Consider the following 16,587-nt stretch of genomic DNA (forward strand, 5'->3'; position numbering starts at 1 on the left):
TTAAGTGTAAAGTTACTTCAGGTTCTTTAGAACTACAAAGTTCCTTCCAGTAGAACTCTGGTACAATAAATTTTTGCATGCCAGAACTTTTAATAATAAGCACAAGTGGTGGTTCTTATTGAATTTATATGTTTCCTTAGGCAAGATGGCTGCCTGCCAGGTTGACCAATTCGACTTTCATTATGGCAAAATTTAGACTTGTTGGAATCTACACGCTTTACATGCCCACGCGGCCTATGTCACTCTGTTTAGAGCTGGTGCTCAACAAGGTGTACCAACAAGTCTAAATGAACATGCCGTTCATGATAATGTCAATGACGCCAGGTCCAGCATTTTTTTAGCTGTTTCTCGACCTTCCTACTTGCTCGTGTCATCCTTTTACACGCGAGGAGTGCAAGGTGGAGTTTCTACAGGTTCAAAAATATGGGTAAGTACTTCTTTAATATAATGACAATATGTTCGCGTGCTTCCTACCTATTCCGTGCTTTCAATGAGCTCATAGAGAATGATCAAAGGTGTTTAACATGCACTTGCCAGGAGAAGCTTCGCACTTCCACACTGGCCTAGATTTAATGAGCACTGCTACATTTTCGGTAGTGAACCTACGCGGGAAAGCCCTGCGCACGTGCACATTCTTCAGAAGACGCCAATCAAGAAAACACTTTGTGGATGTGGCGTTCAGGCTGGATCTTCAGCCACAAGTTTTAAGAGGCAAGAGCTTTAAGCACTCCTTCAGGCAAATGCGAGAACATTCTGAGGTGGCTTTCACAAACCAGCCAAAGCCACTTGGAAAGTCATATGATGCCCAACAAAAGTCAGAGGAGGCGCAATCAATGTCCATTAGCAACAAACACAAGTCAGCCATTCAACAAGAGACAACATAAAAGAAAAGTTTTCTGCTCAAAAAGAAAAAGATAGGTTTGATGCATAGGTGGTGCCCTGTGTTCGGCAAAGGTTTCTTTGATGTTTACACAAATGTTACGCAAATATAAGCCTAAGGTGAACTAATGGGATCCTTAGCTTATGAACCGACCAATCGCGGCTTCTGAATGAAAATGGGAAACCATATTGGTTGATTTAAGTAGAATGGCACAACAGCTGTTGGGAGGCCCTAATAGTGTGGCAGCATGATGAAGTGCTTTAGTAGAAGTGAGTTTACAAAGATACTGTCAACTCATTGTGCCATAAGTGTTGGCACAACTATAGGAAAAGCTCTGCAGTTAAACATATAAGCATAGTTTCATTTTCAAAGACTTGGCTTAGATTTAACCTGACTGAAGCTTAAAAGTCAGACTGAAAGAACATAAAATAAAGTGTGTATATATTATATAACTAATTAAACAGTTCTGAAAGCATCCGTCATATGAAAATAGGAGAGGTACGCTAATATCAACTTTGTCGAATATGAATAGAATACAAATAGTGAGTATCGAATACCGAATAGCAAAATGCGGACGTGTATTTACAGCAGGAATATTTATTTCAGTATAGTTAGCTACCATGCATGCTTGTGCTGACGAGTGAAAAAAAGACCGCTAACTGTCAGTGACATTTAGGATTACCTTGAAACGCAAGGCCACTAATGGCCATTAAAAAAACTGCACAAATAGCCTCTCAACATTTTTAGAGCGTGGTTGCAAACAAGCTTTCCAGAATGCTGCCTCAATGCTGTCAACACTGGAACAGGCCACCAGGCCTGTTCCAAATGATTCATTTAGAATTTAACCCAAATGATTAAAAAAGTGGAATGGAAAATGAAATGGCTCGTTACAAAATATGGACTCGGGTATTATTTTACATATTTCCTCAATTACAAAGAAAAATTGATTTCCACAGGTATTAAAATTTTTATTCCATTTCATCTCGCCCAAGTTATGACTGGAAATTGGTTTCAACAATTATAAATATTTGGCATCTAAAGTTACACTTATTATGAAACAAATTTGGGAACGCAAAATCAATCTCATGCTTACCTAGGCCGTAACTGGATTAAAACTTTTAGTAAGAGCAGAACTTTGCAGTTCTTACTTGTATTTCGTAACTAATCAAGTTCAATGAATGCAAAATCAATCAAGTTCACGCGGTGTACTAAAACATAAACCACCCTCACTAAAACTTGGCGTATTTTTATGCCGTAACAACTGTTTTACCTAAAGCATCTCTGAACTAACAATAGTACTTTGCACCTCTTCGCAGCGTGTAATGTCAAAATGCCATTCAACATTGTTTAGCATCCTATGTGTAAATTTCCCTGTGTGTCCAAGCCACAAGGGCAGTAGGTCAAGCTGGTCTTGTGCCGTATGCAAATTCCAAGTGGGCGATAAGAGTGACATAAACGCTCTGGAAAACATCCAAGGGCGAACTAGTATGGGTGACGAGGACGCGCTCTCTAGGTACGGTTAAACAAAGACGATAACACTAGGTGAGCAACTGTGATTGCAAGGCCAGAGATTCCTAACCCAGTACGAGTACGAAAAGAGACAACTGTAACGTGGGTGGACCCATGGATCCCACGTGAAAATAAACTGCAGCCCAAGTTTTACACTGAGTTCCACTCGGGAAAGTTCAGTAACTATACAAAACCCACAGAGGCCCACAATGAGCCCAACAGGCGAGGACGGACACGATCGAAAACAAATAGCATCATGCTGGTGACACAGTAAGCCGAGGAGGAAGTAGGCGTTCACACTTATCGCTGTTTCTCCCTGTCACTTCGTCGCAATTTGTTTAACTGCACCCACAGCCACTGGCTAGTGACGGTTCTCGCAGGACAGACACTTCGTGGTGTGCGGACTCATCACACACAGGTAGCACATGAGACTCCAAAGGCGAAGACAGAAACAATCGACGGAAACGAGGGTCACTTCCGAGAAGCAGTCGCTGCTACACAAAGCAGTGCCGATGCCGCGAAAGCAAGGCGGTTTTGCACAAAAGCACAGCACAAGTTAGCCATGTCAACAATCGCAACACTGCACATTGCTTTGCTTATGCGCAGAACGCGCTATCACGGCGACGGAGGCATCACAAACAAGTTTACTTCCGCATTTTCTACATCGCGCAAGTGGAGAGGCTCCGCGACCTAACAGCCGCCATCACGGCGATGCACGGTGATGTCGATAGCGGTTGGCACCGCTTGACGTTAGCGGGCACTGCTGGTCTCGGTGCGCTGGACGGCGTATGTCTCGATGTTTCATAACAGCTTCATACAGCTTTTTGGAGGCGCATGTACTGATTAAAAGGAAACCAGAGAAAGTGGTGAAGAGTTGACTGCAAGTAATTCTGAACGATTTGCAATACTGCGAAGTTTTTGTCGAGTGAAAGTAAACTATTTCGAAATGTCCACGGCTTCGGCTATCGAGCGCTATATCATCACAAAAGTAAAAGCTTAAATGCGCTAAAAAATGCGCTCAATTTGGACAATTTCCGAATACAGAGCCCAACAAATTTGGCGGCTTAGCGGCAAACATTAACGTATCTGCTAGTTATACTAATGCTAAGAAAAGAAGCAAAAACAGCAAAACACATGTACGTCAACTGTTGCCAAATCACTGCCGATTCGGCAAGATGTCAGCCTAACGATTTCAATAAACTTCTTTCAATAAAACCCCTTCTGACAACACAGCACGATCAATTGACGGGAAGAACCCAACCAAATGCGACTCTCAAAGCAGAAATAGACTTCTTGCGTGTGGGGAAAATGTGCCTACGTCATTTTACAAGTAGTACCTAATAACTCAGATCGGGCATCATTATTACCCGACAAACGATTAAAATCGAACCAATGCGCGATCAGCGATCGCTGTCAACTGCCGGCGCTCAGCGCGCGCGGGCAGCTGGCCAGCTGGTTGCCATAGCAATGACGCACCTCGACGTCAACACCACGCCACCAGCTCTCGACCAATGAGATTAGCCCATGATGCGAGGCACACCTCCGCCGCAGGATACTTTTCTTTTTGTTAGTTGATGGTTCCGCCGACCCTGCGACAGAGAGAAATTCCTGCGGCGTTTCGCGACCGCCGAAGTACTGTTGCAGCTGCTGCTGCTGCTCTGAAAAAGAAAGAAGCTGCGGTACCATTCGCTACGCCTTTTACGTGGGTAAGGACGATTTTAACGCACCGTTAGTGCACAGTGAGCAGCACAGAAAGCCGACGACGAGCGACACCCGCACGGTGTTGTGCGAGGAGGCGCCCGCGCGCGGATTACGTCTGCGGGAAACACCCAAACAAATGTGACGCCTCCCCGGATGAGGAGGAGAGGCGCATCTGCGGCGAGCTCTCGTGACTTGGGCGATGTCGGCGGCAGAGCTGTCGAACGATCGCTGTCGGCTGGATGCGTAACTACGCTGTTTCCTTCTGCGCATCAAATCGACTCTGCAAAGGCGTTCCTCGACTACGATCTCGCAGACATTTGCGAAGGATAGCGAGTGCAGTGTAACCAAAGTCGACATTTTGTTTAAACAGTAGAGTACCGCTCGAGTTGTGTTGTGCGCGGAGACTGCGGAAGCGAAGACAGAGGAGCGTATCTTGCGGGTTTTCATTGTTCGCGCGGACGTCGTGAGTGCGACGTTGGGCTGCACTTGAATCGAGCGCCATGAATCTGTCATTCTCCGGTTGCGGTTTCCTGGGCATCTACCACATAGGAGTGGCCAGCGCGTTTCGGGAGTACGCACCGCAGATATGCCTCAACAAGATCGCCGGAGCATCGGCTGGATCTCTTGCCGCTGCAGCCCTCGCATGCGAAGTTCCGCTGGGTAAGTGCACTGCTCCCCGTTCCGTTTTCATCTGTTATGTATGTACATGTTATCCATCCTCCGTCGTACTGCGCCCGGTGGTTCTGGTAGACTACAGTCGATGAAGCTAACCTTTGCGCGCGCCGCCGAAGCGTTCGCAGCTGACCTTGACCAACATGCGCGTACATGCATCGCCTGGTTCGCGAGTGCGTACCCTGTTCAGCAGCCGCTGCGGAGCCGGCAATACAAAAACGCGTGCGTTAAAATACTGCTCTTCTATTTGAAGCTGAATCTGATTATTCTCACGAATACGTCAGAAAAAGAAGTATTCCAGTGGTAGATCACTTTGACTCTCGGAAACATGCATAGTAGTTCTGAAATAAATGCGAATTAATGCGTGTTATGCGTTATGCGCATTAAAAAATACATGATTCGGACAGCGTAAAATATTGAAAAAATCCGCGAATGTTCTTTTCTGGCGAACTTTCAGTGCGCGCGATAATTAGCTGTTCGGTTGCTTACTGTAATCGGTCTCCATCAAAGGCTGTGGCAATTATTATCAAATATTTACACATCGTCCGAAATTAAGTATCCTCAGGAGCAGTTAATTTGCTTCTACGGATAGAAGACACAGCAATAAACGGGGCTTGTTGGTTCATTTCGTGTTTCCGTCTTGTTTCTTCGCGCAGCGCTCTTAAATCAGCGCGTTCTTAAAAGAAATCGAAGACACCTATTTTCTTCACGTTAATTGCATTCGGTATGGTTGAATTAATTACACGAACGAAGGTCATGCCTGTGCTGAAGGAAAGTGCAAAGCGCCTTCGCAGAAACGGTTGCGGGGCTTCAAAAAGAAAAAGAAAAAAAAAGGGGGGGGGGTCGACCATGATCGTCGATTTTTACTCTCTGCTGTGTCGCTAACATACATATAAGACCGCTGCTTGATTACAATTCATCTTGCGAATCTGTCGCGTCATTGACAGATGCGCCGGGCCAAGGCTACGCTGCGTTCAAAGCAGTCCCGTGTCCTTTCTCTCCGCATCTTGTGTTTCACGGTCGTTTTGTCTGTTAATGGAAAGCATGCAGTTCGCCGCTTTGTACAGTGGTGCGAGTCCCTGACACATGTGAAGAAGCATGTGCCAGCGCGAACTCTTTTCGGGGCAACCTTAGTGCTGAATGAGAGCATCGACTGCGCATTTGCAGCGACGGTGCCTGTCGAATTCGTGTCGCCAGCGTCGCCTCGCGTGCCTTTGCAGAATCGTGCGATATTCCAGTAACCGTCGCCATGTGTGTGCTCGTTCATTTTTTTTTTTTTTTTAATTCTAGTTCGCAGTTGTCTGCAACGTAATCGCGAGGCCTCTCGACAGATGCGAGTCGCCTTGCGCGGATGCGTGGGATAACTTGAGCACGACGCGCCTCTTGCAGTCGCGTCTAAAGAAAACAAATAATGATAAAGTAGGATATCAGAAGTGGGCGAACTTGGGTCGGGAGAGAGGTACTTGAGTCGGCGTATAATTTTATTTCTTCTCTTATTGTGCTCGGAACAGTTGGCAGTGCGCAGTGTCACGTCAAAGTAGGTCAATTTTAAATATACACTGGCGAGCAGACGCACACACACAGAAAGAAAGAAACAAAGAAAAGAAAGAAATGCAGCAGATTTGCGAACTTGCGGAATCGCAACCACTACTTGAGCTGTTGCAATAAGAATTTCAGTTGTGGCTAATTGCGTAGTTTTAGATGTTGCCCTCATACGACTGCTCCGTTGGAAACATTGGCCGCATATATAATGATTTCGGGCACATTTTGAGGAATTATCACGAAGGCAGTAATTCATTCACGCACATTTTACTTGACTCGGACATTGGCAACCAGATTAGTGCAAATGCCGGATATAATAACTCACACACTTCGAATTATGCCTCCACTTCACCCAATACACTCACCATATATACATAAACAAGGTGCCTCGTTTAGTTTACCGAGGACACAAGGAGAAGCCTACTATAACGCATTAAAAATAAGGCGAAAGAAACGAGAGTGCAGTAATAATTTTAACTCTCCTAACTAAGCCAATATCGTTAAACGTTTGCGATCCATTGCACTTACAATTTCTATTGAACATAAAGGTTGCGTAACGCATAGTCATCTCGGAACATTGGGAATAGTTAATAATGGTTGCGTTTGCAAAACCTGTATTTTATCCCAAGGCATTCAACTTCTCGCACAGGCTTCCCATAGTGGCCAGCCCCATTTTGCTAAGTTTGATCTTGGTTTAACAACGCATTAATCTTAACATTTCCCTTATTTTCGCCGGATTCAGAGTTGGTGTCTTGTACAGTTGTTTTAGTACTCTGGGAAACATGGCGGATAACGGTGGCATATGGTACCGTGGAACGCTTGAATAAGTAATTTGCTGCAAGGGCTGTGTTATTGCCCTACACAGATTAAACATTTAGCGTTCGTCACTCACAACATGCTTCCTTACTTCAACGAAATATAAACGCTGTTCCCCGCATAGTTCACCGAGGAGAACCGTGAAAAAGCAACCGTACATGCCTCGTATAATGCACAGAAAAGAAATGCAAGAATATGCGTATTCCCTAATTATTTTGAAAGCAAGTAATTAACTTGCATGCACCCGTCACAAATAGAGGGGCCGCTGGTCCTTGTAAATATCAAACCTCTGCCGCTTTCCGTCCTCCCAGAAACGTGGGGTAGCTTTTGAAAAAAAAAAAAAAAAGAACGTTTCTTATAACGCCTCTATATGCTGAAAACGAAGATTTATAGCAATTTTAATTTAACCCCCTAATAGACAAACACACGCTTCAAAATTTGCCTGCATATCGCTCGTAACTTTCCCCACATTTCCTTAAAATGCAAACTTCCCGAGTGATATAGCGTTTCTTTTTTTTTTTTTTTTCAGAAAACCATGAGAACTGTGCGTATAACGTTTTTGCAAGCGCTTTCGATGAACAATCGTCGCATTGATCGCCTTGGCCTGCCGGCCGCCTCTCACGGTGCCCATGAAGAAGCAGTAAATCTGCAGGCCTGTCCCGGTTCAATGCCAGATCGATCGGAATCTTGGCGAGATTTTTTTTTTTTTTTTTTTTTATTCGCGAGGTTGAACGTCCCGAAGCAACGCTGTAGACGGGGTCACGAAAGACGCCGTTACGGAGTGCTCCGGGTCGATTTTCATCTACGCGACGTAAACCCAAGCACGGACTCTTGGCGTGCTGCAGCACTCGGTGACCCGTATTACCACGACGGTGCGTGACTATCCCACTCGAAATATATGTTATCCTCACTCCCGCCCACATCCCCCGCCCTCATTCACCCACATGATTTTCTACCGTCCTCTCTTTCAAGGATACGCTAATCTTAACACTCGCTGCTAATCAATGCTAACCGTATCTTTTCGTTTGTTTATGTCATCTCGAAGCGCGCGTTCGAATCTGTTCCGGAAGAGGATAAATAATAACGCAGAGAGAGAGAGAGAAGGGCGGCGAACAGAAGGCAACCGCTTGGCGAGGGCGATCGCGCCACCCTCGAGGCCCAAGGCCTGCCGGCGGCCGAGCTTTTGTGGGCCAAGAGCGAACCGCTTTTGTATGCGTCCATTATGGAGCCTGGGCCATGTTCGCTTTCGCTTCTTTTTCGAGCTTGTCGCGTGCCCGTGTCTCCGCCTCAATGCGTCACGCTGAAGGTGCACACGCGCGCTCTCGGCGAAACCGCGCTGGATGCAAAGCATGCGCTGACAGGCACAATATACACTCTCAAAATTCGACGATTAGCCTGTTGTTTGAGGTGTCGCTTTCTAATAGCAATATAGTAGGTCTGACTGAAAATACTTCGTTCGCGGCAGTTGTGTAGGAACCTGTTGTTTCCTTCGACGCCTGTTTTTTCGAGGTTATCATCTGCGCGAAATCGGGAACGGGGGTTGCGCACTTTCAGCTTCGTGCGTCGTGTGTACAGGACTAGGGGGGGGGGGGGAGGGGGGGTCCTTACGCTCCTGCGGATGCCGAGTGCCCCCTTCGAGGGGGGCATGCGTTCGCGAAGCTTCGCACCTCGCGCGCAGTGCTCGCGTATACACTCTTGACACGTCAGCGCATTGTTTTGCGTCGTAGGGCTGTGTATGCGGCGTCGCGTCGTCTCGCGCAGCAGCTGCAGCAGGGTTCGCGGCGCGGGGACGAAGCACGCGCCGCTGTCGAGACGAGAAGTAGGCCACCGGAAGATCGGCCGCCTCGGAGAAACAGCAGGCGGGGCCCGCGCCATTGTAATATCGCGCGGGCAAAAAAATTAAAAATGCGAGCGAACGCTCAAGGCCGCCGGCGCGCGCCGTGGCCGTATCGGGCACGGATGGCGCGCACTTCCGTCACTGGCAAATCGGATGCAAAACGTGCGGTATAAATACGTCTATTGTAGAGACAACGATGAGGCGTATTCTTTTTTCTTTTTTTTTTACAGCGAAAACTGTATATGACTAACCTTCCGTAGTATTTTTGGGCGTCCTGCAGCAGAAACGGACTTGGCAATTTCCAACAAGCCCACACACAATAGGCTTCATCGTTTGCGTTGTGTGCGATCGCGTACGAGTGCAGTGCGGCGGCGCAGGTGTCAAAATGCGGAACAGGTTAGAACGCTCGCCGTGAAAAATAGCGTGACGTGAAGGTTATCGCAGTATATAGGCAAGAGAGGTATGGGCTGTAATAACGGACGCGTTATCGATGGGGCGGACGGGTACAATTCGTGCACCCGAAGAACAACGTGCGTACGAGGAACACCGGCGCGAAACGACCACCGACGAAGAACTTTCACGCGATGCTGAACGAAAAACGACAATCGCGAGCCCGGGCAACCATTCCTCTCTGTGAAGATGGAACGGCAGCGAAAGCACTTTGCTTTTCGTTTGAGAGCTTTGACTGTCGTCAGCTTTCGGTGCCATTCCATCTTCACAGAGTTGAATGGCTGCCACTTTACGTGTCGCTATGCTATGAAGCGCTGAACGCGCGCACACACACACACGTTTCGAAACGCAGTGCGTCTGCATTCGTGCCCGTGTGAGGACCGTGTGTCTGCTTCTCTTCGCCCACGACTCGCCGGACGATAGGCGCGCTGTGCTGCAATGCACTCTTGCAATTTTGTTCTCGCGAAGTTTGCGAGGTGCGGCATTCAGGTCGCGCGCATAGCAGGAGACGTCCTTTGACGAGACTTCATTCCGTCCATTTTCGCGCATGGAAAACTGTCTCCGCGGCGCCGGCGATCGCGGGCAGTCGCTTCGTTTATTACGAGGAAATCGTTCGACGATCGAGACGCGTTCAGCAAAGACGTGCGTACGTGCATCCGTCGCCGGCAAAGCCCGCAGATGGTGCGTACCTCTGAATACCGAATTACGTCCGTTGACGTCAGCCGAATCGGTAATTTAACGATTAACGACGGAAGCGGGTTCGGTGGGACCACTTTCTTCTGGTCGGAGCATGCATCCGTGTACACCACGAACGACGCACTCTGGCTCTAGTGCGCAAACTTGTTGCAGACGCTCATATATTAAGCAGTCGCCTCGCGTCCGTCCAGCCGGATTTTAAAGTCAGGGGGTGGGTGATGATTTACGACAGTACAATGTATTCGTTGGAAATACTTGGTGAATCCTTTAGTTTTTTATTTTTCGTTTCAGTTCTTGTTTGTTGTTGTTAATTCTTCTTCTTCTTCCCCCTCTCTTAACGCTTACTTGCGTGTCTGTTCTTTTCATACACGTGAGGTCTGTCACGTTTTTGCCCCGTGTTCCATTAACACTGCCCGAGCCCTGAAGATGTCGAATGGGTTGTCAGTCACTGTATGTAGCCTAAAGGACTTGCCACGGCTCCTTTGTGCTTTTAGAGTTTCCGGTGCAGTCCAATGGGATTTTTAACGTTACCTCTAGAAGTACCATAAGCGGCAAGTAATATGACGGTGTGCACTTCCTGTGTGGCGATGCTTCCCATTCTTCTTCTTCTTCCTTCCTTCCCTAACGGTACGCCGAAGCATGCGCGAAGCGTTCTGCGATCTCGCGATCGCCGCCTCGCGCGTTGCTACGGAGGTCAACATCCGAGCTGCAGGCGACCTTGCTTTCATTCCCTGCATGCGTTGGAGCCACTCCAAGCCGGCATCCCTCGCGCCATGCGGTCGCTGTCGCGTGGATGGTGTGATACGGACGCGCGATTCGAAACAACAACAAAAAAAAGAAAGAAAAATGAAGGAGAGCATATAACCATCTGACCGTGCTGTATGTTTGAACGCTTTTTTTTCTTCTCCATGGGTTATGACGGCTCCGGTTGGACCCTTTATTATACTTCTTGGGACACATTTTCATCTGCTACTGACAGCATCAACAGTTCACCAGCAGGCGATCGTTAGTCCGTTCGCAAATATTTTATTGTCTTTCCTTTCTCTCTCTTTGGAACGCGTTACGAAACCATTTGCGCGATATTACACTTGTTCCAAAGAAAAGCGACGCGAGAAGGAAAAAGAAAGATGCTAATTGGGGAAGATGACTCGAGGCCGCCGGAGAACCTTTGTTTACGTTTGTTGCCGCATTTTGGCAGGGTTATAGCCTTGCAAACAAGATGGTGCGCATGGCGTTAATGTATATATACATACCTGCGAGCCCGGCGTTTATATGAGCCCTGTCATTTTAAGGCAACCGCGCGTCTGAGCGAGGCCCACATTTACTGAGCGCCAGCCTCTTATATACTATAGCTTTTCTATGGCATTCAGTTGAAGAATTATTAACGTTTCGAGCTCCCCGCGCTGTCTATACATTCTTGGAACCCCTTATGTAGCATTTAGCCAACGAGAGAGAGCGGCTTCTGAAGGTGACTCTTCAGTATGCTATTTCGCCTGTTCAGTGTGTTATATACGAGACGGACGAGAGGATATATATATATATATATATATATATATATATATATACATACGCTGTCTCTTTCTTTGACCAGAACAAGTAAAATAAGCGTTTGGCCGACTCGCTTATGGCCGTTGTGGCTGGCGTCTTTCCTTTGACGAAGACGTCCTTCGTCCGACATCGTGCCGAATACCGCAGTGTGTAATGGCTGGCGAGGACAGGTCGAGTTTCGATGCAGTCTTGCAAGACGTGGAAAACACGTATGTCGGCTCGCACGCGCTGAATGTGTTCATACAAACGAAACCTTGACTCTTCTTTTGGGGAGGAGGAGGGCGTTCGTTATCTCTCATATACGGCGAACAACTTTCGTGCGTAGCGCCACCAGATGTGATCCCTTGAACTCGCCTCGAATTAATTGAGCTCATAAGACAAACTGCGGATGCATCGACTTCGGCGAGTCCCGTTCCCAGAGATGTTCCTGCTTTTGTCGAGGAGCTTATGCGATTTCCCGCGGATTGAGAGAATCTTGGGATTGGCGCCTAATGAACCTGACGCGTAATTCCGCGTATACCGACACGCGTTCGACGCAGGCTCTGCTATAGAAACTTCCTTGGCATTTCGTGTCGTGGAAACGGCTCGCAGTTCGCTGAGGCATGTCACTCAATACGCGTCATTTTCGCGTGTATTGCGTGTCCTTCTTTTCTTTCGTTCTCGATCAGCGGCGTCTTTCACGCATTGGTATGATAGAACTTCTACTGTTTGCCGGCGTTCGTCATCTTCCTGTGCCACAAGGCGCCGAGTGCCCTTCACTGGTGTACCCTCTCCCCTCCCGTCAAACTCCGGTAGCCCTCGTTTCCTTTTAACCCACTTCATTTGCTCTCGGTTTATGCGATACGGCGGGCTTCCGCACACATCGGCGAGTGTAGAGCAAGCTTCTTCTTTCTACTGCTTTCTTCGACTGCGACGGACTCTGTGAGCAATCTCACGGCGCTCTCGCGAAACGAAAGGGAAAGCGCCGAGTGTCAAAAGGCGCAGGCGGAGACAAAGATTCGTCGAGTGGAGTGCGGATAGAGAGCCTTTGATAAGAGCGCACTCTCCGCGGATACCGGCCTCTGCTCGTTTCTCGCCAGAAGAGAGCGAGCCGACTGTTTCCGCGAGCCACTGCGTGAACTGCCGCGATGCGAGTTTTATTATTCTCTCTCTCTCTCGAATAACAATTAGCACCGAGGGTGGTGCGTGTACATCCGAATGCGGCCTAGCGATGCTCCGAAGAGTGAGAAGCTTAGCTGCACGCAGTGATCGAGGGTCTGCGTTCTTCTCCTTCCGTCCCGCCAGTAAAGCGTGGCGGCGCGGGTCTTCCACTGTCGTTCCCAGGAAAATAGCGTCCGCCGAGCCGTCCGGTTACCCGCTGCGTTAATTCGCTGCACGGAATGCGTACGGACAGTCAAAGGAGCCTCGGGGGCAGTGTGGCGCTGGCGATTACAATGCAGAGCGTTGCCGTCGAAACCGATTGCCGGTTATGTCAACGTCGAGCATACGCTTTGCACTCAAAGAAAGAAAAAAGAAAGAAAAGGAAACGAGACAAGTACGATGATTACGACGAATGGGTCACGAAGGCTTCGTCGCTTCGTTTTGATGCGGAGGCGTGGCCCAAATTGCGTTCCCGTATCGCCCCATTCATATTACAGACGGTTAATTGTTTCTCCGAGCTGGGGCCGTATTCTGAAACGATCCACTTCGGCGATACTAGTTTGGTCTGCGCATGCGCAGTACCGTGGCCCCTATAGTTCTTGCGTACGCAAGCCGCTTTGCGTCCCCTAATCTGAAACTCTCTACTATCGCCTCGGCGACAGTTCGCCGTCAGAGGCGCGCTAGTTGCTTGTTTTAGCAAAATCGGAGCAGCTACGTCATCCGAGTTTGCTCAACCAGCCAATCAGCGTGCACCTAACGGCGAACTATCGCCGAAGTGCATCTCTTCAGAATACGGCCCCTGTAGTCGACCCCTGGTAACACCTACGTTATCGTGTGTTTCTCTGGGGCCGAAAAATTCACTGGACTGTCCGCGTATCCGTCCGCGTATGTGTATCACGGGCAGCCGGGGTCACCCGCTGAGGGATATCGCTGGTGATAATAAAGTAGCCCCGCTTTATCGGCTCGGTTTACGATAGAACACGACGCCGCAGATTTGTTTGTTTAGAAGAGGAAGGCGCGAATTCAGACGAATATAGCGAGAAATGGGGGGCTACATTATGTTCGTCCATCTTGAGCGCTTCGCGCCATGCATTCCCGACTCATTACGCGGCGAATTAATTTAGATCTCGCGAGATATCCGAGAACACAGTCGGAAAACATTTCCGATCACCGTGGGTTTCCCAGGTCGGGTCTCTGCTTATAGGAAAACACCCGTTGAAATGTCGAACTGTCTTCTGCACGGGGGGAAGAAGAAAAGAAAGCGTGAGAGAGAGTGAACAACCGTTGTGTATACGCATAGGCGGTCTTAATTTACGCGAGTAAACGAGGCGAGCGCATGACGTGCGTTGTGTCCTCGCAGAACATTTCAAAAGAATCGACGAGCGGTAAACAAAGCGTCCGAGCCAAGAAGGCTCGCATTTGTAACTTCAGCGATCGTTTCCCCGCCAGTCGCCGGTGCTCGTGCCAGCCGCACGCGCGAGTTAATTGACTCAGTACTCTCTCTCTCTCTATCAAGTTCGGCGCAGCACAGCGAAAGCTATATAAGCGCCTCGACCAATCAGGAGGCGAACTCTGTCTGAAGGTACCCGTACGCGCTGTTGTCGTCCCGCGCACGCATCTGCTATTTCATGTCTCGCAGCCTTGGCCCTGCTGCACGGAACTATTGGCGCCTTATATCGTTTGCTTCCAGTTTTGTTTTTGTTCCATCAACGGCCATCGGGGAAGCCCAGCCGACCGCTCGCGCCGGGACGTCTCTTCGGGGGGGAAAAGATAAAAAAACAAAAGAACTGTAGTCGGTGGTCGTGCCAGCGGGAGTATATAGCATATACGTGCGTCACGCTGACGCCATCACATCACGCCACCGGTGCTCCGTTCTTTGAACCGCCTTCGGCAGATCGGCTTTTGCAGTCGCCTTATCGCCTCGCTCATTGAATTATGCCGAGAAGTAACTCGTTCCTGTAGTTAAGCTCCCGACGAAAAAAAAAAAATAACTATGGTACTTATTTTGGACCTCGTGCTGCATTACTGTCGCCCTTACGTAATTTCGACGCGGTCGTGGACTCATTTTCTTTTTTTTTTCGCTGTCCAGACAGCTCTCTTGCAAGTTACACGCTGTCTGTCGGCCTTATAACTGCTGGGGTTTAACGTTTCGAAGCTCCATAGTCGGAGGCACTGCATTAGCTTAGACTATTTCGGTTTCCTTTAACGTGCGCCAAGATCCAAGTGTACGAGTGCTTTGTTTGATTGTTTGTTTGTTTGTTTGTTTGTGTGTTTGTTTGTTTGTTTGTTTGTTTGTTTGTTTGTATTTGGCCCACCAGAATAGTGTGATCGCCTCGAGGTCGCGCTGCACCAACAGCGAGCCACAGCTATATTAAGCCGCAACGAAGAATATATCACATACGGTGAAGGTAACCGAACCGGTTGTAGACGGTTCGTTGCACGTAATTAAATCAATCTGTGTATAGAATTTAATGCGTGGCTCTGAGAAGTGAATACGGGAACACTTCTGCCGTTCGCCTGCAACATGAATGGTATTGACACCTCTCCATAGTGAGTAGCTAAGAAAGAAAAAAAGAGAGAAAGAAAGCAGAAGTGTACACTTCGAAGCTACGCTTTTTTAATTGCCGAAGCTCGCCAGTAGAAAGCGTAAAAAAAAAAATACTCTCCAGGGTTCTCCTCTTCCGACAAGATATTCGGCAAGAGGAAGCCCATTAGCTCGCATCAATCTCTCTACTCTTCACCAACACTGACGATAGCAGCGCCGCCGCCGCATCTACGCGTAACACCCTTTACGTGCATATAGTGCTTAGGGCCGTGAAGAAGTCCTCAAAGCACAGAGTCCTATCATGTGTGGAAAAGCTGCCTATAGGTGCAGTAACTGTTCCACTGGAGAGGCACCATGGCGGTGCGTGGGGAAGTCGTATACCGCACTACCGACGTCCGCAGCATTGTGGAAATGTTCGCAATAGTGACTTTGCACGTATTTCCCCAGCGTATACCTGGGGCTTTTCGGCGATGCCCATGGGCAGTAATCCAGCTATTTTAGAGTTCTTTAAGCTCTCCCTGTCACCCGAGCAGGCCGCTGGCGTCCCCTTTTTATTCGCTTTTTTTTTTTTTTTACATGGGAAGAGCGAGAACAGTGTGCCCAACTCAGCCCTGAAAACGGTAACAGTTTGAAGATTTAAGAAAGAAGGCGGAAGGGGGGGGGGATCAATGGAAGCAGTCTGTTTATGGCCTGAGATCGCCGGCGAGGGTGCCTGTACTTTCCATATTTTTGCGCTCATTGCGTGCATGCGTGCTTGCAGATGACAATCGGACGCACTTGCGCATGCAGCGTGAAGATCGCGTTTCAAGGCCAAATGCACGTTGGCAGTTGCCGATCCATCTTCATTGCGAGTCTGGAAAATTTTCCTCACGCTGCCAGTTGATGACGCGCTTGTCAGCTACTCGCCGTCGGCGCGGACGCGAGGATGTTCAACCAAGTAGGGGGGAGGGGGTATTCCGCGAGTGTCCACCTAGTGGACTGTCCGTTTCGGCCGCTGCTGATTGGCCAGTGCCGCTCGTCTCCTCCTTTCCCGTACAGATGCATCCAATCAGCAGCGGCCGAAATGGACAGTCCACTAGGTGAACTCTTACGGAATACCCCCTCAGAAGTAAGAAAAAAATTGGTCGACGGTTAAAGCTTCGTCTTTCAGAGTGGAACGCAATAGCATTCAAAGATCCCTGACTGCTTCTCACGCTTCCCGGCAACTGGAGCGTATGTAATCGTAATGTTTACCTGGAAACGCTTGGCGCG

The 16,587-nt window shown here is 48.5% G+C and overlaps 1 protein-coding gene across 1 annotated transcript in view; it reads left to right on the forward strand.

Moving 5' to 3' along the window:
- Positions 1-3,977: 3,977 nt before the first annotated feature.
- LOC142579853 (uncharacterized) overlaps positions 3,978-16,587 on the forward strand; it is a 73,958-nt gene continuing 61,348 nt past the window's right edge. Inside the window, exon 1 of the mRNA XM_075690470.1 lies at positions 3,978-4,750. Coding sequence (XP_075546585.1) covers positions 4,591-4,750 — 160 coding nt within the window. The 5' untranslated portion in view covers positions 3,978-4,590. The remainder of the gene's footprint in view (positions 4,751-16,587) is intronic.

The sequence above is a fragment of the Dermacentor variabilis genome, chromosome 4, assembly GCF_050947875.1.
Source record: "Dermacentor variabilis isolate Ectoservices chromosome 4, ASM5094787v1, whole genome shotgun sequence".
Lineage (NCBI taxonomy): Eukaryota > Metazoa > Arthropoda > Arachnida > Ixodida > Ixodidae > Dermacentor > Dermacentor variabilis.